Raw genomic sequence first — 23188 nt, 5'->3', positions numbered from 1 at the left:
AGTGAATATTGCTACAGCTTGTTGAGTCTCAAGCCATTATTAATTCATTGAAAACTTTTTTTCCTCCGTTAAGATTATGGATCCTAAAAAGTACCAGATAGTGAAATTCCCAAGATCAAAGTTTTTGTTTCAATCATGGGAAACTTATCTGATCTACCCTGTGTGTGTGTCTTCCCAGGCTGGTGTGGGACAGCCCCAGCTTTGCCCCCTGGATGGATAGTGCCAGGGGTGTTCCAGACCAGGGCAGCACCTACTGGAACATGTTGCCTATAAGTGGTGACTTAAGAAAAAAGAAGGCTTGGAATTACAGTAGTGTTTTTTTTTTTTTTTTAAAGATTTTATTTATTTGTTTGTTTGTTTAATTTGAGAGAGAGAGAGAGAGAGCACAAGCAGGGGAAGCGGTCGAGGGAGAGGAAAAAGAAGGCACCCTGCTGAGCAGGGAGCCCAATGCAGGACTCAATTCCAGGATGCTGGCATCATGACCTGACCCAAAGGCAGATGCTTAACCAACTGAGCCACCCAGGCGCCCCTATAGTAGTGGTTTTAAGCAAATGAGACTCCTAACTTTATTTAAGAAGAGTAAAATGACATTTCCCTATTTAGGTTATTTTCGACATGCATTTATTTAGAAATTATTTATCATGTTCATTTGGGAAATAGCTTCAAAAATACAGAAGTCAGGTGTAACAAAAATAAAATTTTTCAAACTTTGTTTTTGTCTTGTACAATGCAATATATATGTCTTTATTTGGCAAAAAGAAAAAAGAAAAAAAGACTCCCTGGATCTCTATTTAACATTTCCATGTTCCCTAGTTCGCCGATCTCAGAATATCCAGTAGCCACCATGGAGTTCAGGAGGAGCAAATGATACCCCTTCTGAACTTTCCCCTTTTTCATCCTTAGACATAAGTCAGTTCTTTCCTAAATTCTTTTTGGGCAAGAAGGGTAAGAGTCTTTGTAGTACATCCCGGACAAAAACCAAAATTCTTATGAAGACCAGGGTGCTGCTTCTCCAGGTTTGCTCCTTCTGGACAACCAGATCTTACTCTTCCAGTTAGATGACGTAGAACCAATTCAAATGTGTATGTAATAATTATACCAAAGGAAATTCTTTATTTTGGAATTGAACAGAAATAACTAGAAGATTCGCTGTGAATGGCTGCACACACACCATGGGAGGAGAGTTTGCTCTACTGCAGCCTGGAGGGCAATAAATTGCAACTCAGGATCACTGCCGTTAGGCCTGGCTCCTCTTCCCTAAGCAACTGATGAAAAGGCTTCACCCAATCTCCTGCATGACTTTCTTCTGTGGGCCCTTGATTCACTCTGGTTGCTTGGCAGCTTGGCAATGCCCACATCTTATTTTAAGAACCTTGTTATTAAGTCTGTACATTGTTTTGTCCATAAATTACTAAAAGAACAGTCCTCTGAAAGTAGGATGATTAAGTGGCTAACCTTTGGAGTCTGAACTCAGACTGCTGGGTTAAATCTCGGCTCCCACTTGCGAGCTGTATACCATGAGCAATTTGTTAATGTCTCTGTCTCTTTGTTTCTGAAATCGAGTTAATAACAGTACTACACCATTGGCTATTTTGAAGACTACATTAGAGGAAATAGGTTAAAGTTCACATAGGACATCATAGACTCCAGTTGAGGCGTAGCTGTTAGAACTAACTTCTGCATCTTTATGAGCTGGTTGCTAAGAAGAACTTGGCTTCCGGATGGTATCTTCTGCACAGAGCTGGCTGTGCCCATGTGCTATGGCTCTTGTGGTTCCTCATGTTCTGCTGGCACCTTTTCCCTTTGAAAATTGTATCCTCCTGGGAACTCCGTGGCCCCTCGGAATTCCGTGGTCATGGACGGCAAGTGGAAACCTTCTTTGAAGATGAATCACTGACTCCTCTTAGTCCAAGAAACAGTGCAATTTTTCAGAGGCCTGGAAGTCCTGACCTTCCCTAATGGACAACTTCCCCGCCTTCCCCCAGCCTCAGTAGTTGAGGAAGAACACAGGACCCCACTGGTTATTATTTTTGGTAGACAACATGTGTGAAGACCCAATGTCTGTTTTCAGTGACTTGTTTCATGCCTCATTCCCTGGTTAGGACGTTTATTGGGAAATGATCTAAGAAACAACTCATAAAGCAGAGGGACAAAAATAGGTCTGAGCAGAGGGGGAAGCTGAGTCATTATATAGTCATGACAAAGACCTTTGCTGATCCCACTGGAAGCTGGTGTGGCTCTTTGGAGTTGTGCTGAGTTGAGCTGAAGGGCCAGACCTTTATAGCCCCTGCATCACTCAATCACTGGATACTGCAGCTTCTGAGAAGGATTGTGGGTGAGGTGGCTTCCTTCAGTTGAGGGCAAAGTCTCATGGTATCAGAATATGACCAGCAAGCTGTAAAGAGGATCTGATTATTATGTAAGTCACTCATGAATTGCAGAGATCGCTTCTGGTGGTCTGACTGACTGAACAGGGGTTTCCTCCTTCTGTGTCTTTTAGAAACTGCACTCTGCCAGAAAAGATAGTCATTTAAATATGCTTATTTGTTTTTGCCCTACATAAATGTTCCCCACTGAGCAAATTTTATACTCTATCCTGAACAAAGTTATCTAATGGAATTTCCTTTCTTTTGAAACTTCAGATATGTCCTTCTAATTATTCCTCCATCTTTAGATTAAATTCATGCCATGACCTGTCCTCCATAAATTCAACTTGTCAAGTAGTGAGAAGACCCTTAGGCCAGAAAACAAAAAGCAGATACCCTAAGGTCTAGTCCCTGCTCTGCCACAGTTAGATGTTTTGCCCTTCATAGACCATTTCATTTTCCTGAGTTATACTTTCTTCACCCAGATAGGAAGCATACCAAGTAATCTTTGTGCCCTGTCAGTTCTGAATGCATGGGATTCTGTGGTCTATTCTGATAACCATCGAGCAATACAACTGTTGGTCATCCTTAAGTAAGATTCACATAGAAGTAATTCACTACAGGTAGGAAGCTACATATTGTGGTACATTAAATAAGGGAGAGAAGACAAGCTCCATGGAAAAATTCATCACTGAGGTCAAAGTAGAAGTTACAAATGAAGAATGTATCCACAGGAAAATAAATAATTTTGAAGATTTTATTTATTTATTTGAGAGAGAGAGAGTGAGCAGGGAGAGGATGAGAGAGACAGAATCTTAAGTAGAATCCCAGCTGAGCACAGAGCCTGCCTTGGGGCTCCATCCCATGATCCTGAGATCATGGCCTGTGCTGAAATCACGAGTCAGATGCTTAACCCACTGAACCACCCAGGTGACCCCCAAAATTTTTATACTGGGTTTTAACTTAACCTTAATATTTGATCTAAACTTTAGCTTTTACTTATATTATGAGAAATAAAACATGAGGTGGTTCTGTATGAGAACGACTTTGAGAATTAGACAAGACCAGTGCTCCGTCTTAAAGACCTTGACTGATGAATGACAGAATACAGGCCATCAAGAGACAGGTAATTTCGATATCATAAAACATACTACTGTTTCACAATCTTAATAAAAGCACACTTCAATAAATCAGCATTATTGTAAATAGTATATAATTCCAAGCACAATAATTACTTTTACTACAAAGACTAGAAAGCCTGTTACATAAAATGTTGGATAACTTCAAACTGGTAATGAAAAATCTGGTATATTATTCACCCTTCTATTTAACAACAGTGCAGATTTTTCATCATACAACCAAAACAATGACATGGTAGAATTTCTTTCCCGTTTCTAGGGAATACTGGAAGTATTCCAGCTTGGAAGTACTGACAGCCCAGAGTAAAATGTTATAAGATGGCTCTTCATTTTAGAGCAACCTACTTCTCTCTTCTCAGAAGGTTTAAATGTAAAGAATATGCTGGAAGGAGAACCCATCATCATTTCATTCTTTCAACAATCTTGAAATTTCATTTCCTATTAGGCAGTTGTGTGAGTACTGACAGCCTTGCCCCTCCTCTTCCCTAGAGATTAATTTATTTCCTGCAGTGCTTGTTCTTCATGAAAAATCGGACTCGTCAGCCTTGCCCAATGGGAGATCTCATCAGCAGAATGTTAATTATAAAAGTAAAATCATATACCATATTGAAAGGGAAAAAAAAACACTTCTCTAAGCAAACAATCTTTTTCAGGTCATTTCATTTCTTCTCTTTTCTTTTCACTCCATTCTATCCTCAATCTGTGGCTAGACAGGAACATCAATCACTGGGGAAACATTCTGCAGGATAGTGAAGTACAGAGGGAAATATGCAGGCTTTGCAATCAGGCAGACCTAAGACTGAACTCTTATTTTGAAGAGTGTCACATTTCTTGTGATTTTGTTTCTTTATCTGTAAAATGAGAATAAATATGCCTGCCTCACATGAAATTGTGCATGCGAGTGGCACAGAGTAGACACAAAAAATTTATTATTATTGTTATCAAGACTCAATCAACAGCTTCTGGTTAGCATTGTACTGATTGCTGTGGCATCATATTAACTGTGTCTCATGTGGGTTTACCACAGAATCTATCAGAGATTTGAAAAAATACAGCTTCCGGCTGTCAGGAGTCAGGAGTGTTAGACCAGGATGGACTATTGAGCAGCCTGTTTGAAGTCCTGTCTTCCTCTCCACTTTCTTTTTCTGTTCACTCCACTCATATAGTTTTCATAATGCTCACTAAATGCTTAGAAACCCATTATTTTTTTCACCAATAAATTCTTGAGATAACCCAAAGGCTGTTTGCTAGTAATTTTGTATCTCCCTACTAGGACTTGACACTGCACTTGAGTTATATTTTTGAAAATTATTTTCTCTGAAATAAAATTTTGTCAATTTCTATTTGATTCCATCTCAGAAATGAAACATTGGTGAATTAAATCTTGAGACAAAGAAGAGAATAGAATGACAGCAAAAGAGGGATGAAGTTGAGAAATACTAAATGAAAAATCAAAGTTAATTTTTTAAACCCAAAATGATCACTATTTTCGTACTGTAATTATAGTTAAGAGATCTGTTTAAGTAAATTAATTTTTTCTTGTTTTCCCTGTATTTTCTTATGATCTGAGTGTGACACTAGAGAGAGCAATCAAAGCATTATATGATCAAGCAAAAAAAAGAGATGTCGTGGTGCAAATTCATATACTACCTGAGACCTAAACCACAAGGTTGCTTATAAGCAGAGATGAGCTGCATGCATGGTGTGCAAATTGTGATAGGTGGTATTCTTTCATAGGGCAAAATCCTACTGTTCTCCAGATCAATGACAGTACCTTAACCTATGTAGAACAGGGAATTGGATACATATGGTGACCTCTGCCTTTGACTTTTATGGAATCATGCACAAATCATTGATTGATCCTTTTTAATAATAAATGCTTTTTTCTTTTACAGTATGTTCTTTTAATACTTTTTTAAATTTTTTTATTAACATGTAATATATTATTAGCCCCAGGGGTACAGATCTGTGTATCACCAGGTTTATACACTTCACAGCACTCACCATAGCACATATCTTCCCCACCACCCTCTCCCTACCTGCCTCTCCCCCACCCCCCTGCAACCCTCAGTTTGCTTTGTGAAATTAAGAGTCTCTTACAGTTTGTCTCCCTCCTGATCCCACCTTGTTTCATTTATTCTTTTCCAACACCCACACCTCCCACATTGCCTCTCAACTTCCTCATATCAGGGAGATCATATGATAATTGTCTTCTCTGATTGACTTATTTTGCTAAGCATAATACCCTCTAGTTCCATCCACATCGTCACAAATGGCAAGATTTCATTTTGATAAATGCATTTTTAAACTACAGTTTACTTCTAAAAAATAAGTTTTTGAGTCTCTCCCCAATTCCCTAATTATTTTCATAATTAACTTTCAGTTCCTTTTTCTTTACTTCTAACCTTTTTTCTTGTTGGCAGATGAGGATCTTGCTTTTATCCATTATTCCAAACCAATTCTGTTTCTCATTTTATTAAAGAAATCTGTTTTTATTCTGATCAATGAACAAAGCAAAAGAAAAACGAACAGATGACAATAACTCTCAAAACTTATTGCACTGATTCTCTAGGTTCTTCTGTATAAAAAAATTCACTTAATGAGCATGTTAAAAATACATATTCTTGGAATCTGCTCTCTAGAGAAAAATGGGCAAACTAGCAGTGGGAGAGTCTGTCCCATTGCCTGTTTTTGTATGTCCATGAGATAAAAACGTTTGTTTTTTCATTTTTAAGTGTTTGAAAGATAAAAAAAAATATTTTCTGGCACATGAAAATTACATGAAAGTCAAATTTCATTATCTATATAAGGTTGACTTGCAACCAAAGCCAAACACATTCATTTAATGTTGCCTATGGCTGCTTTTATACTGTATCAGCAGAATTGAGTGATTTTGACAGAAACCATATGTAAAGCCCAAGATAATTACTGTTGGAACCTTTAGAATAAAAGTTTTCCAACCTCTGCTCTTAACAGTCTGATTCAGTAGTTCCTAGGTAGAAACTAGGAATCTCTTCTGACGTGTCTTCTGCAAGACTGTGAGGCAGGGAGTCTTTGGACCACACTTGGAAAAACAACGAGGGAGAAGAGTTATGAAAAACTCTTTCTTCCTACTCATCACACCCACTCTCTCAGCAAATCCTATTGGTTTTATCCTCAAGCAATATCTAGAATATGACTTTTTTTTTTTTTTTGCCATGTTTACTGTTGTCAACCAAATCTAAGCCATCATTATTTCTTGTTTGGATTCTTGTATCACAAACTTCCTTCCTAGTCAGTCTGCTTCTGCCCTTGTCTCATACCATCCGTTCTCAATAGTAGCCAGAGGGAATATGTGAAAACCTTAGATCATATAACACCTTTCTACCAAACCCTCCAATGATCTCTGTACTTCTCTCCCCATTCATCCCTACCTACCTACATCAGCCCCCAGATGTTTCTCCAAAACTAGACGTATGCTCCATCCTCAACACCTACCCAGACTGTTTTTTTTTTCAAGTGGTGTAATCTTCCCCCAGAGAGTGACATGATGTCCAGCGTCATCTTCTGTAGATCTTTCGTTAGCCACTGCCTTCTTAGTGATCCCTTCTACAGAGACTTTACTTAAAATTCTAACCTTCCTGTCTGGGGCTGCCTGTCTCCCATATGCCATCCAACATACTGTATGTTTTACTTCTTTACTTTACACCTTTCTCACATGAAAGTACCATGGAGGCAGGGATTTGTATCAATTTGCTGTATCCTCAGGTTCTAAAAGAGTGTCTGCCTTGTTGTAGGTTCTTGGTAAGTATTTCTTGACCAGACCCAGACTCCCATTTTGAATTTGGCAGATAATGTGTGAGAACCATCAAACATTTCTTGTGTGCAGAAACAGTTGCCAGGAGTATAAATATAAGACTTGCCTCCAGAAAATGGTGCTCTATGATGGGAGGAAGAATAAAGCAGATATTTCAATCTCAACCAATGACTTAAATACAAAAGATCCTAAGAAAAAGCAAAGAGAGGATTGGTACTGTTGTGAGAGTGGGTAGGTACATGAGTGAAAATTCAGTTGAAAAGGTTCAGAAGAGATTCCAGAAAACCGCATTTTGCAGCTGAGTTGCCCCCTACAAGAAACAGATGCGCTTTACTTCAGGTTCTACTGTTCATCATCAGCTGGAGCAATTTGAGGAGACTGGATCCCAAAGTTCCTGAAAAGGAAAGTGAGCAGGGTCTGACTAGCGGTGGTTCAAATTCACTCTTTAGGAAGCATTGGCTCTAGAAGAGAATGTAAAGCAATTTTAGATATACTTGAACTTGATTTTTATAAAGTAAGAGGAAATGGAGGCTTTTCTTTCACCTTAATCTTCTCATTCAAAAAATTCATCTGATGTTACGTATATAAAGCTTGATTTTGTGGATTGAATAGTAGGCTATTCTTACAAAGATGCAGATTTTAACTACCAGAGGATACTTTTTAGAGAGGAAGACAAAACTAAACTGCATTGTTTATCTGTCCTTCTGTGGATGAAGTGTTTGGCTTGATCTCAAAGGAGTGTGCTCGATTCCACACTCCTCCATTAATTTGATCATTTAAGTAAATGTGAATTCAAAAGCAATCAGTGAATATTCAGCTCAATGTCAGAAACATCACCTCCATGTTAGGTTTGTCACATTTCCGAAAGGAAGAGTTGATGAATGCTGAAAAAGTTGAAGCTTTTAAATCAGTTAGAATTTTAAAATCTAAATTATTGTCAGGAAAATCAGTTCCTGCGTGCATTGAGAATCTTACAGTTTAACACAATAAAGAACTCGGTTTCTATTCAATGTAAAATCCATTCTGTCAACCTGAATCGGCCACAAGAACACAAGTGTTATTTAGGGCCTTCTTACACTGGATGGAAGATTGGGCTAGATCAGGCAAGGAAAGGCAACTTGTAAGGTCCCTTCCAAAACAAAGATTATTTAAATCCTATTATTTTATATTGAGATAATCTGATTATTCTGATTCCCTCACCTCCCATTTTTCTGCTTAACTATGTCCTATCTTAAATCAGTTTATTGACAAGGGAGAGTGAGACTAATAACTGTCAAGATGACAGATTGAACTTTCAGACTTCAGGCTTATTATAGTTTTATGTGAATATGAGATGATGATAATAGCAGGTAATATTTCCGTAGCACTTTACGTTGTGCAAAGCACTTGCAGGACCATTATTTCGTTTGATATTTCCTCAACTCTGTGATTCACTTATTACTATCACAACTCATTTCCTGATAGAGAAATGGAATTCAGACATTCCACCAGATATACAGCCTGTAGGTCTTAGAATTAGGAATCAGACCTAGTTCTTCAGATTCCCCTTCTCTGTCCTACAATATCTTGATTTTATTTGCCCTCCTCCCCTTCCCCAAGAGAAACAATACTGTAGGAGAAATAATGTTGTTATCCCTTTTTACAGATAAAGTCACAAAGATTGTAGGTGATAGTAGTGGGAATTAAATCTGGGCATACTGCCTAAAAAGCCCGTGTTCTTTCATCGATAATGTATACTCGACGGTGGGTAGTTTTATTACTGTTTGTGATGTGAGGAAGACCTAAAAATCTAAAGGTAGCAGCTGGGGCTAGCAGATAATGAGAGAGAATAAAATCAAGAAGACTATGGAATCCAGGCTTTCTCTCTTTAGGCCACGGACTACCCACATCCCACCACGTACTCCCAACCCCAGCCCTAGTTAACACTGGGAAGTGTTGACACAAGAACATAAATTGAGGTTTCCAGGGAAATTAACACGGGGTGTGGAGAAATTCCACTTCTTTCTGCTTTGACATCTCTTTTCTTCTTCCCCTGTTAGTCTATGAGCTCCTCAGAGGTCACAAAGCTGTATTTTGTCTTTATATTTCACACTTATAATAAAAATAGCTAACAGTTGGGGAGACAACTTAAACTTCTTAGTGTTAAATGTAAAATCCTTTACATCTGTCGGTTCATTTCATCTTTGTCATAACCCTGTAAAATAGGAATTATTATCCGTCCCCCCTTCTTCATTTTAAAGATGAGGAAATGAGGCGCATAAAGGCTAGGTAACTTCTTTAAGATTACAAAGCTAGTATATAGCAGAAAAGGAAGAAAGAAGGAAGGAAGAAAGGAAGGAATGGAGGGAGAGAGGAAGGAAGGGAGGAATGAAAGAAGGGGGGTGGTGGGAGGGGAAAGGAGGGGAGAGAGACAAAGAGAGAGGGAGGAAGAGAAGGAAAAAACAAAAGGAAGAAGAGAGAGATGGAGGGAGGAAAAAAGGAAGGAAGAAGTGGAGGGGAAAAGAGGAAGAAAAGGAGGGAAAGGAGGGAGGAAGTCATAGGCAAATGAAAGCTCAGAGTTGAGAGCCTCAGAGTGTTCCTCTTCAGGGTCATGTGACTAACACTTCACAGATCACTAGTACAACGGAAGTATGGGAAAGCAAGAGAGGACTGGTCTTCTGTACCTCTTGACCATTAGAGTGCATGCTGTTAGAATTTTTTTAAACCACCCATCCCCCATGTTCCACAAAGCCATAATGGAAAGGAATGAGTGTCTTGCTTGAACACACAGAATTCCTATCTGCAGTGTAGCTTGCTTTCCTTGAGGGTTTGATATGATGTTATTGTATGTTAATGTCAAGTCCGAATATGCTCATGAGAGGGTAGGTCACTCTGCTTATGCTTGAGACCTGTTCAGTTTAACGTTTATCATTGCTCTTTTCCTCCTCTGCAGTCTTTAGAACTCCACTAGGTTTGGGCTCCATTCTGTAGGCATCGTGGCACAGCCAAGGTGATGGGTCTGCAATCGGACACTTTTAGAGCACAATCAAGCTTCAGTCTCTTATTTGCTGTGTGATTGCTGGACAGGTCTCTTCATTGCAGATTCGGTTTTTTACCTTATGCTACCTGCACACTGGAGTTTTTATAAAGATTAACTAAAATGTAAAGAAAAGCACTATGTAGCCAGAGAAACACTTTGCAAATTTAAGGTATTATGTCCAACCTCATAGAAATTTCTGCCTTGAGTTTACATTTCTTCCTTGTTTAATTTAGTTTACTTCAGTTTTGTTTTTGTGTGTTTGCCTCCTCTTAATGTGCTCCCAATTATTTTTCAAAAAACATACATGCCTGTGAGTGTACTATAAATAGTATTTGAAAGCACATAGTTTCTTTCTTGACTACTTCCAATACACATTCCTGATGAACCCCTCTTATTTTTCTTTATTTACAGAAATCTTCAAAAGTAAAAAACATCAAAAATAATGAGATGCCACTGAAGCCAGCTGGGCAGTGAACATAAATGTTGCAATGGAAAAGTAAGCTTAGCTTCCAAGTGAAGACAACTGTTCCCCAACAGACCTCAGAAGAAACTGGCCACTGCAAAGGAAAAGAAAAAAAACAACCTCAAAAGTTTTAACAGATAATACTTAAAGAGAAACCCAAGATATGGGATTCACATAGTCTATTCTGTTGTGCCCAAATCTGTATATACTGCTGTATTGTTACTTAGGACATATTTATTTAATGTGCATACTTTTTTGCAGTTCTTATTGTCCCTTCCACTCATGAGGCAATTGAAAATTAATTTTATCTTTCAGTTTCTGAGTAAAAACCAGTGGAAAATAGAATGAAAGCTCACCAAATATTTTCAGTTTTTCAGGATTTGCTTTGCCATTTTTCTAGAATTATCATCATTTGTGCTAAAAATAACTTTAAAAGATAATTATAACTGAGAGTGATTTGAGATACCTAAGTATCTTATCTGATCTCCTTGGAGCTGTGAAAATTTGTTTGATTTCACATTTTCAGCTTGTTTGTAAATAAGTGTTTGAGGCTTAATAGCCAAAACTATCATGAGTCATGGGAATTCTCTGTAACTTTCTCCCCTGATTCCTAACAACCAGAGTTCGTAACTGCAGTATCACTGAAAATCTGATAATATGCTGTATTTTTAATGTACTGTATACTAGATAACACTTTAGATGGATGCTTGTTAAGACTATAAGAAAACAATCTCATTTATGTATTGTTATGTATTAAGTTAGAGGGACAATATTATTTTGCCTCTAGTCAAATGAAGAGACAGAGAAATGATCTTGTTAGTTACACAGGAATTTAATGGCAAGCTTTGGGTTTTGTTCGTAGGTCATGCTCCATACAAAAATTGTTGGTTAATCCCTTATCTCATAATTATTTTGTATTAGATAGAAAAATTTTTCATTGGTTTAGTACCAAAGAATTTTGGAAGACAACAAATCATGAAACATCTTCTCAACAGGAAAACAAAAACAAAAACGCAGTAAGAGATCTTTCACACAGTGTTTATATTCTGATTATAGCTTACTTCCCCTTACCTGTTTTTCTTTTTAAGCGGAAATGAATTCTGATTTCCAATACCCTAAAGATCATTTAGTGACTTGATGTGATGTTATAGTTTGTTATTTATAACTTCTGAATTTTCTGAGGTGGTTTCACCTTTACTTATTTTTCTGGTTTGTGTCCATAAGAACAAGAACTTTTCAAAGCTTACATCCCCACATTTGAATTCCACAGAAAATCCTTTCTCAACTGAGCAATGTTGGCAAACTCCTAAAACTCATAGGCCAATTTTCTGTTTTCCAAAAAACAGTGAATAATTAGTGGTTTTCATTTGGTATATGAGAACAAAAAAATTATTACTTTTAGTAAGTACAGTCCTCTGATAGGAAAATAAAGAGAATGCATGCCTTAGGTTTGGTCATTAACCACCTGGGTCTTTCTAGGGGACATCGTCTATAAACTTCTCTAACTTAATACAAATCCTTTTAGGTACTTTGCTTTGAAAAGTGTTAATCAATGTCAAGTTCATCTGTGGAAGATTTTGGAAGGTTGAAAATAAATTTTCTAACTTTCTTTTGTGTGTATGTGTATGTCTGTGTCCTTTATCATGCTTAACTGTGGAATGACTCATCCTATTAAAAACTAAGTTAAAATTCTTTAACTGGAATTGAATTCAGCTTTTCACACTAAGAAGGCCTCCTGTGTTAAAGAAGCCACAAGCAGGAACCCAGAATTTGCCCTTCTGCTACAAGCAGGGATCCAGAATGCTGGACACAATGACCAAAGTTCACAGTATGGTCAGGCTGTATAGATAGCTGCCAAAACTCTCAATTATTAGAATTGCCCTCCTCTTAATAGAATCAGGCAAGCAACTTTATGAAGGGGATGAAAGGGAGTGAGAAATGAACTAAAGGTAAATTTTTTTTTGAGATGTGTTTGGCTCTTATAATCAGGACTTTAATATAAAAAGTGTTTGTTTTAAGATCAAGGTCAACATTAATGAGACTTCTGGATGTTTATCCAAAGGCTCAAGATACATGTACTTCTAAAGGGAAGAGGATATATGAAATTTGTGGGACTATCTCCCAAGAAGCTGGAATACTAACAACTGAATCTGATAGAATGAACATATAAAAATACTTCCACAATTTTACCACTTCTACTGCTTCCACTTGTACTAACCCTATAGCCAGTCTCCTATTCTCACTGCCAATCGGTCTATTCTTAAATGAAGTGGCCAGTACGATCTCATTAAAACACATTAAAAAAAACCACACACACACATTATTTTACACCACATTGCTTCCCACCTCACTCAAGAGTAAAAGCCCAAATTCCTAAAATGATCTACAAAGTCCCACATGATTTATTGCTGTCACTTCTCTGGCCTCTTCTCAGTCAATGATCTCAAGCCATGCTGGCCTCCCCACTGCTCATCCGACAGGCCATGACAGTCTGGCTTCAAGGCCATTACATTTGATTTCTCTCTGTGAGAAATGCTTTTTCCCAGATATCCACACACTTCAGTCCTTTGGGTACTGTACAAATGCCTGCCCAGAAGACACTTCTTCAAATTATAACCTCAACCCCACTTGGTTCTTCTTATCTCCTTCCACACTTTATTTGACTTTCCTCCCTAAGGATTGTTCCTATCTAACATGTTATATATCTTCAAATCTTTGAGGGGGGCACTGATTTCTGCCAATACATGTGGGATATGATTTGCTCTATGTTCACAATATTGGTCAGAAGAAAATGAAGAAGGGGTTCAAAGGATTCATCTCAGCTTTTTCTACTAGAATAGCTCTTGCTCCACAGACCAAGGGACCATTGTTGTGGTTCCAAGAGCCACTATGTATGTCTATTTTGATTATAACTTGAGAAATGAGGTAACGACCACTGGTAGTGTCTATGGAGCCAGTAAGCTTACCGTGAAATAGACTTGGCCCAGAAGACTCCATCTATTACTTGATCTACTTTATGAAAGGATAAACTCAAGCACTCTGTGCATGGCTGCTATTCTTATTTATTTCATACTCTGTCATTAAGGTACTGAAGCAATGCTAAAGAATGGGAGCTAGCTACATACCCCTTTAGGTGACCAGAAAGATACTTGTACTGAGGGGCTCTAGCCTCTCTGGCTTCCCTATTCTGATGTGACTGACACTCTTATCACCTTCTTGTCATTTCTTAGAAGAGTAAAAATGATTGGGCACATGAGATGCCGCACCTGCACGTCTGAAGCTTCCAGAGTTATCCTTCTCACGTAGTGCCCCTATCTGCTTTCTCCCTTTTATTAAAGCTGAATAAACCTGATGCTGGGTGAACCTATGGTGTCTCATATATTTGATGGACAACTTGAAAGAGAGATTCAGTGGTGTTTTCCTTTCAAGAATACAAAGGAAACAAAAAATATATAATAATTTTTTTAAAGTTAGACATGTAGAAGAGAAAGTTAATCATATGGTAGACCTTAAGTTATGCAGAATGCATCAAAGAAGGAGAACAGAAAATATAAAAAAAGATGTTGAAAGATGTTGAGATGAGTTCAAGAAGGCATTGCATTTATGTAATTAAATTAAGAGAGTGGCATAAGGCTGGTGTGAGGCAATATTCAGAGATGATATGTGAGAATTTTCTAGAATTAATAAATGATTCTAATTCTCAGATATTAAAAGTATAGCATATCTCAAAAAAGATAAAAAAGTAATTTCCCAACACATAATATTATAGTGAAATTTGAGAAGATGAGTACAAAGATAAGGCTAGGGCAATAATTAGGAGAACAGTAGACTTTTCTAAGGTCAAAACAGAAACTAAAAGCCAGGGTTCTAGGGAAAAAACTTTCAAGAAATGTGAACCAAATTAAGTAATTTTTAAAAATAAGTATGAAGATTTTCACAGGTAATCAAAACCAGGATTTGCAGTGACTTGAATTCTCAGTACTAGACTACACAAAGGGTGTACTCTAAGAAAGAAAATAAATCCAGATATAAAGATCTGAGAATCAAGAAGGAATGGTTATGTTAAAAGAGAATTTACAGAATGGGAGAGGATTTTTTGCATATATACATTCAACATAAAAATTATATCCAAAACATAAAAATAACTCCTACAAACCATTAAGTAAAAGGCAGACAACCTAATTTTAAGAGAAGTTAAAGGACTTAAGCAGGCATTTCATGTACAAAGATATCCAAATGGATAATGAGCATATGTAAATGTGCTCAAAATCATAGCAGTCTTTAGGAAAATGCAAATTAAAGCCACAATGGCATGCACCATTACAAATCCACCAGATGGCTAAAATTTAAAGAAAAAAATGAAAAGAATAAGTTTTGAAGAAAGTGTGGAGCTATCAGAACTCACACATATTGCTGGTAGGAGTTTAATGTGATACATTTACTTGGGCAAACTGCAGTATCTACTAAAAATAAGCATATACCTACCTCTGCCCCAGAATTTCCACTCATAAGTGTAAATCTAACAAAAACTGAATGCATTAGACTACCAATAAGACGTGTACAAAGATGTTTGTATCAGCCTTACTCATAACAACTCCAAATTGGGAATAATACATGCACATGAGCTGTAGACCAGACAAATCCTGGAAAATGAGGCAGCAACAATTTGAGTGCTATGATACACACAACAATGTGAATATATTTCAAAGCCACAGTGTTGAATATTAGAAGTCATATATGCTGGGGGCAACTGGGTGGCTCAGTCAGTTAGGTGTCCAACTCTAGATCTCAGCTCAGGTCATGTCTTCAAGGTTGTGAGATCAAGCCCTGCACTGGGCACATTGGTCTCTGTGTTGGGCATGGAGCCTCCTTAAGATTCTCTCTCTCTGCCTCTCCCTCTGCTCTTCCCCCAACCTCTAAAAATATATGCTCTCTGATTCCATTTATATTAATTTTAAGAACAGGCAATACCACTTTATGTTAATAGAAGGAAGTATACTGTTTGCAGCATTGGGGTTGGTATGACTGGGAAGAGATACAATAGAGCTTTCTGGGGCCCAGGAAGTGTTAATATGTCTTAATCTCTGTTCTGGTTACAGGAGCATATACATAGATATAAAATCATTGAGTTTTACATGTAACAGTTGTGTGCTTTGTTGCATGTATAGGATAAAGCAAGAGAATGATAAGAATAACTTTCAGAACAGTACTTACCCCTACGGTGAAATTTGAGGTGGGATTGGGAGGGGAACCTAAGGGACTTTGAGTATATCGGTAATGTTCTATTTCTTATGCTTGTGTGTGTGTCTGTGTATGTTTTTTATTCTTGTATGTATTTATATGATATGTATATTATATCATGTTATATTAAAGTTTTGTATATATGAAATATTTCATAATAAATATAAGAAAAATGATATAAGTAAAACACTGCTATTTGATGTGGCTAACAGAGGAAGTAGATATTCAGCAAACCTCCTTCAAAGTGCACATTATAATCCCCTGCAAGCACTTTATTTTATTGTATGTAATGTTAGGCACATACTTTTGCTCTGCCTTTGCTCTACTACTCTGTTAGTAGGCATATACCTTTATCTTGCTGGAATGCATTTTTCCCTTGGGATAATCTCATAAATATTTTCGTATATTTATCCCACATACTAATAAAAGATAAGAAACACATTTTCTTCAGCATGTTTCTTAAGATGCCCCCAAATCTTTTTGTTAAAAATAAATGCCTTCTACAATGTATGCCAAATTCTTATCTTATACAGTATTCAAAAGAAAAAGCTAAACTCTTTAGTCCGTGTTATCAAAGTATTTAACAAATAATGGTATTTATACATTTTCAGACATAACCCTGATATTTAATTGAATTCTTTTTATTTCTTTTTGTACAATATGAGGGAACCTCAAGCTTGGGCTGCGTATTTACAATGAATATTAAGATACGTGAGGAATTCTTATTTCTAAGTTAGAGGTTGATAGTGAAATAGTGGTAAAATTGTTTTAAGTGGTCATATCCTTGACTAAACTCATAGTATGCCATTGGGGAAGAATGGCCAAATCTTTTCTCATCTCTCATTACATGGAAATAATTCCCTGATAATAATTTCATCTGGATTACTGGTTCATATTTTAAGTATTAAAAAATAAAAGCTATCCATATTTTTTTCTCATTTAGATTCTAAAAGTCTAAAATAGTAATTCACTTTATCAGAGTCTGTTACAAATATGTTTTATTTATGAGAGTGAGAATTAGACCATATATTTTGTTTTATGTTACTTTTGGTGATTTTGTCATTGTAGAATGTTTTAAGTAACTGAGTTATTTTATTTTGATGTATGTATGAAAAGATGTACTCAAAAGACTACTACATCCTATTCTCACAACAAAGTATAAGGAAGGGAGATTTTGAACATGTGTTTAGAAAGTCTTGGAACAACTTGGTAACCCAGGACTAATAACCCACAAGCCATGGAAATTAAAGGTGAAGTTAGACTTCAAATAAATCTGTTAAAGTGGGGAATAAATAAAACTGCTAACAAGGTGCTTTCAAATTCCATATGGATACTAATACTAGGAATTTGGGCATAGGAAACTGGAATTTGTGGGGAATCTGGGGAAATCTCCAAATCACAAGTTTTTCTTATATTTTAAAATGATAATTTATCCATATGCTTGAAAATAATAATAAATGCCCATAGTAATAAAAAGGAAATCATTTTGTGTGACAGAATTTTAGTTTCAAAGGTTTTTAGTTAAAAAATAAAGAGATGATAATAAATGCTTGATTTATTATTCTTAAGAGACAATATATTGTGATAAAATGTAAAAATGTTTACTTGAAATAGATATTTGATTATTAGAAAAAAGTCAAAGAAGGGAACATTAATGAAATAAATGTTAAATAAAAATCATTAAAATTAATTGATAATAAAACAATTATTTATTACTTAACATTAATTATTCTTAAAATCAAATTTTACAACACAAAAGGCAGCAATTGTCCTTATCCATAGTCTTGATCTTTGTTCTGAGACAAATATTCCAGGCATAGAAAATGTTGCATTAATGTTGGTTGAATTATTAAGATGAATTTTTAGGGTACATGTTGTTTCCTATACACTCATTTCAATAGTGAAAATATTTTGTCACCTTGATTTTGATATTGTTTAGGCTGTATTAGATTTAGATCAGTTTCTAATTTCATGCTGAGGTATTCAACAACATTCTTGTCTTTTTTTTGCACTTCTCCTGTTAAAGTAGCTACAAAGAACTATAGCTTAGAGCAAATATTTAATCACTGGAAATGCCAAGCAGCATTACTAAGATACTGTAACATTCCAACTTCTGGGTGAGGTTAACAGTACTCCACAGAATCATATGCCAAAACTGACAACTAGCAGTTTTAATGCTTCTGAAACTTGGTATTTTTTAACTTATTCATCAATTTATATAAAGTGATCTATGCATGTAAACTTGTTAATTTTAATTTTATTTGCAAGAATACCTCACCATTAACCACAATCAGGGCCACAAACACCCAATTACCATCTGGCAACAGCAACAAGAAAGCATGAATGATTAGATTTGGCCCCTTGTCTCCTACCTGCTCCTGTTCTGATTCATAGATATGTCCGCCTTAAAGTTTGACTCAGTGATGTCAAAACATAGGCTTAAACATCAATTATGAGGCGCAAAGGAGAAGGCCCATGTTTTCCCCTGATTTCTGCAAGTATAAAACTTACCAATACTTATTTTAAAATACTATTTCAAATGTCTTGCTCAGTAAAGTCATTTTAGGATACCAACCATTTATGTCATTTCTGGAGAGTATATTTAAACCAATCATAAATGGGAATTTTAGTAAAATTTTAAATTTTATTTTGAATTGAATAGTATGCCCAGAATTATAATCTATATTTTAAATTATCCTAATTTATTTTCTCTAAAGTAATTGGAAATTTCCCCACTGGAAAAAAGGAAGCTCAGTTTTTATTTTTTAAGTGTTTCTGTGACTAGTTAGGTTCCCATTCTAACAGCTGGCAGCTCTATTAATTACATTTAATGATAAAATTACACTGATCTATTTAGTCATTCAATTAAGATAAAAAGCTTAATCTTTCAGATTTTATTAACTACATTTAATGATAAAGTTATATGGATCTATTAGCCAAATAATTAAGATAAAAAGTCTAAAAATCTTATGGATTTCATTACTGATTTTTAGAAATTTTCTGGATAGTAAGAATGGCATGGAACTTAAAATATATTGTATGAATAATTAATTCTTGTCTTATGATACAAAAGATCAGAACAAATTCTTGGGAAAATGTTAAACCAAATATATTTTATTTTATGTATCATATCAGTATTTTTAATGTCCAGCATTTATAATACAAGGACCAGAGCTTTCTCCCCAGCTCAAGTTTATACATTTTCAATTGGCTTCTAAAGCCAATAGGAATACTTCTTGTCTAATTTGGTTTCTGGGAAGACTTCTTCAGGTCTTCAAAGGTCACTAGTCAAATGGAATTAAGTTCTTCATCTTCTCCAGCTCTTTTTTATATTCCTCAATTCTGGCCTTTGAGAAAGACAAAGGTCAGCACAACTGTTCACATCTTCTTTTTCTTCAGCATCCATCCCAACAGTATATTTACTCTTGGCACGGGAACCTTCAGGGCACTAAACTTCTTCTCAAAGTCATCTACCAACCCAGCATTTGCCACATTGGCTTTCTAATAAGCCCAGTCGATAGCAAGTGGTTTCTCGGGATAGTAGCCAATTTGGAGGTAGGTGTCTCTTTCCAGGATTTCGGGGAGTCAAAAATGGCCTTCTGGTTTCAGGATATGATCTCCCCGAAAGTTACCCGGTCAAAGAATTTTAGAACAAGTTTTCGCCTAGCCATCTTGAGGTCCTTCACCAATGGCCCACAGTCCACAGCAGCAAGGAATGGCTAAACCAAATTTATTTCAGTTAATTTATATCACCATTAAACAAGTATAAAACAACAACTTTTAATTATGTGCAAAGTCAATGACAGTAAAAGACAAAGAAAAATGAAATATATTTATATATTTACTTTTACAACAGCCTTGTTGAGATATAATTGACAGAGAATAACCTGCACATATTTACAATGGAAAGTTTGATTAATTTGGACATATATTTAAACCCTAAAACCACCGTCTCTATCAACATAATGAACATATCTATAATGCCAAGAAATTTCTTCATGTACCTTTGATTTGGTCTTCTTATTTTTCTCGGTCACTTCTTTCTGACTGCTTTCTGTCCTCTTTCTATCACTATGAATCAGTTTGCATTTTTCCAGACTTTTTATAAGTGGAGTCTATACCTTTTTCTTTTATTTCTGTGTCAGAGTAATTATTTTGAGAGTCATACATGCTATATTGTCTATATAAATTTTTTAACCTTTGTCTTGCTGTGTCCCACGGTGTGGATATACCACAAGTTGTTTATTCATTCACAGGTTGATGGACATTTTTATTATTTCCAGGTTTTGGCTATTACAAATAAAGCTACTAGGAACAACTGTCTACAAGTTCTTCTATTATATATGCTTCTATTTCTGATGGGTAAATATCTAGGAATGACATGTCTGGGTCCTACAGTAGGTATATATTTAACTTTTTACAAAACTCTCAAAATGTTTCCCAAAATTATCCTATGTTCATTTCAATCAGCTGCATATGAGATTTCCAGTTGTTCCCCATCCTTGGTGTGCTTAATCCTGAGTGTGTGTGTGTGTGTGTGTGTGTGTGTGTGTGTTGCATTGTGCCACTATGCATAATTTTCAGCTACCATGGTTTAGTTAAATAATACCAAATAATAACACTCCCCTAATAACACAGTTCAAATTTTAGTATCACAGTCAATGAGCTAAGTTTACAAAGTGCAAACAGGGCTGCTAGCTCTTCATTCCACAAATCTCTATGTAAAGAACACATGTACATATTGATCAGTGGCTAATCACGTCATTTCTTTTGAAATATGTTGGTGGCTGCTCATTCATGGCACATCTGTCATTTCTTGTGTTCACACAGGACAGCCACGCATGTAATTGTGTTGCTCCCTGGTCTCCCAGTGATAAACTCAACTGACATTTAGAAAATTAGATAGTTCAAAATGGGTGTCAAAGACGCCAACAAAAATGAGAATGCAGCAAAGAAATGAAAGCCAGTGACACTGGCAGTAAAATTTGAGTCAGACGTGAATGCAGTTGGAAGCGAAGCTGACTATGGGAATGTTGACTTGGCTGCCTCGGAGTCTCTAGGTATGCAGCCTGAGCAACTTGGACGGCCAACTGAGGAGCATAAAGGAGGAGGACGAGGGGGAGGTGGCGACTGCACAAACCTGCACATTAAAGCAACTCTCTGGGATATTTCACCGCATTGCAAGGATGCAACACTGGAAACCATTCAAACTTAGAAAGGAAATGACAATTCACCAAGGTATGCTTACTCCGCATTGTAAGAGACATGGGGAGAAGGAGGCAAGGACTGGCCACATTATTCTTGGTATATCTTTTACAAAGAAATAGGACACCTTAATTCTCAATGTTCCCAATGCTTTCACTTACAGTGTACTAGGCAAATATGAGTTTTACAATTGTTTTTCATTTCCTTACACATTTTTAACTGACAGTAAGTTGTTTTCATGTTTAGGCAAAATTTGAAAAGATCATGGAACAATTTTAAAAATTCTCATCGACAGTTGAGGTCACTATGCAACATCAGCTTGTACATTCTTATGGTTCCATGCCACTGTGTAAAGCAATGATTGAGGGTCTAAATTATAGAGGTATTATTGTTTCACTTTGGCAATAAACACACTACAGTTTTAACATAACTAAGGGACAGTGTTTCAAATGTATTAAATAGAAAGTGTTGCCAAAGTAGGAAATGGATGATTAATAACTCCTAGGGAAAGAGAACGTGTCAGGTTAGACCAGCTAATGTGTTAAGAATTGTTAATGTTAACATAAGTCATTAAGTTAAGAAGTTAAGAGTTTCTTCTTGCTGCATCAAACTCTCCTGCATCTCAGTGGTGATGTCAATTTCTCATTATTCTAAAGCCATGAAGAGTCATTACCCACGATGTAGTATTACCTTCTAATTATGTTTCAAGGCCATATACTTCTCTCAGTTGCTTTCTTGCCTTCCCATGTACTCCTCTTCCATTCCATCTCAATCAGGTTAGTGCACTGCAGACTTCAAACATCTCTGTTAAGTTCTGCAAGACATTCTTCAAGCAGACATCATCATTCCTACCTCTTCTCAACCACTATATGTAGTACATAGGGTACAATGTGTCTTCAGGGTTGTGCATACTTGTGAATATTTTCAGTAATTTCCCAGTATTCAGGTCTTTGTATCTGTTGTGTCACATTGTAGATACACAATACATGGGTTTTTTTTTTTTAATAGATGAATCTCTCTAATGCTGTATAAATTCAATACACTATGTTGCCTTTAACTTAGATTTGTATCTTAAGCTTTCTCTAGTCTCCTGAATGCTTAACATAATAGTTGAATGAAAGTGTGAACTGAAGAAATTTGTTCATTGATGAATAAAAGTCAGACTTGAGCAGTGCGGCAGCCTTCAAGCAACATGTGACCCAGGAGCTATTTTTGTAAGGCTGGCGAAAAAACGAGAGAACTAAAAATTACTGATGTTGTATTTAGAGCATTTTGCCCAGAGTTTACTTTTAGTGTACATATGTGAAAATTTGATAAGCACTGAAAGCATTGTTTTTTTTTCTTTGAATGTTAGTGAAGCTTTATTGGAATTAGACTAAAAAAAAAAAAAAAGATTTAAGGCCAAATCAATGTGAAAAATAAAATGGTTATATGTTATAATAAAAAAAATTAGACTATAAATTTAACACATTAACAGAAATTTAACAACTGTAAGTACTTACCCTCTATACCTTAGGTTTAAAATAGATAAAGCTAAAAATTTCACAAGAAATTTTAAAAAATAGGCAATTCTACAATTATAATGGGTGATTTTTAATATACCAATCTCTATCATAGAACAAGCTGATTTTTTAAAAAGTTTTAATTAACTTAATCAAGTTGACATATAGAGAATGCATTCTATGTAAAATAGTCTACATACTGATCATAAGGCAATTTTTTAAAAAAGATTTTATTTATTTATTTGACAGACAGAGATCACAAGTAGACAGAGAGGCGGGCAGAGAGAGAGAGAGGGGAAGCAGGCTCCCTGCTGAGGAGTGAGCCGGATGTGGAGCTCCATCCCAGGAAGCTGGGATCATGACCCTAGCGGAAAGCAGAGGCTTTAACCCATCGAGTCACCCAGGCGCCCCCATGAGGCAATCTTTTAAAGGGTTGAAATAACACAGACTATGTTAA

General features: G+C 36.2%; 1 protein-coding gene and 1 pseudogene across 1 annotated transcript in view; one reads left to right on the top strand and one right to left on the bottom strand.

Moving 5' to 3' along the window:
• Positions 1-12392, top strand: part of THEMIS (thymocyte selection associated) — a 183326-nt gene extending 170934 nt beyond the window's left edge. Inside the window, exon 6 of the mRNA XM_059399149.1 lies at positions 10732-12392. Within this exon, the coding sequence (XP_059255132.1) occupies positions 10732-10763 (32 nt within the window). The 3' untranslated portion in view covers positions 10764-12392. The remainder of the gene's footprint in view (positions 1-10731) is intronic.
• Positions 12393-19217: 6825 nt separating this feature from the next.
• On the bottom strand, positions 19218-19695 carry LOC132017352 (ATP synthase subunit d, mitochondrial-like; annotated as a pseudogene).
• Between the last annotated feature and the right edge of the window lie 3493 nt (positions 19696-23188).

Source organism: Mustela nigripes, chromosome 5 (genome assembly GCF_022355385.1).
Source record: "Mustela nigripes isolate SB6536 chromosome 5, MUSNIG.SB6536, whole genome shotgun sequence".
Classification (NCBI taxonomy): Eukaryota; Metazoa; Chordata; class Mammalia; order Carnivora; family Mustelidae; genus Mustela; species Mustela nigripes.
Note: the sequence above shows the minus strand (reverse complement) of the source record. Positions and strands in the feature narration are given on the sequence as shown.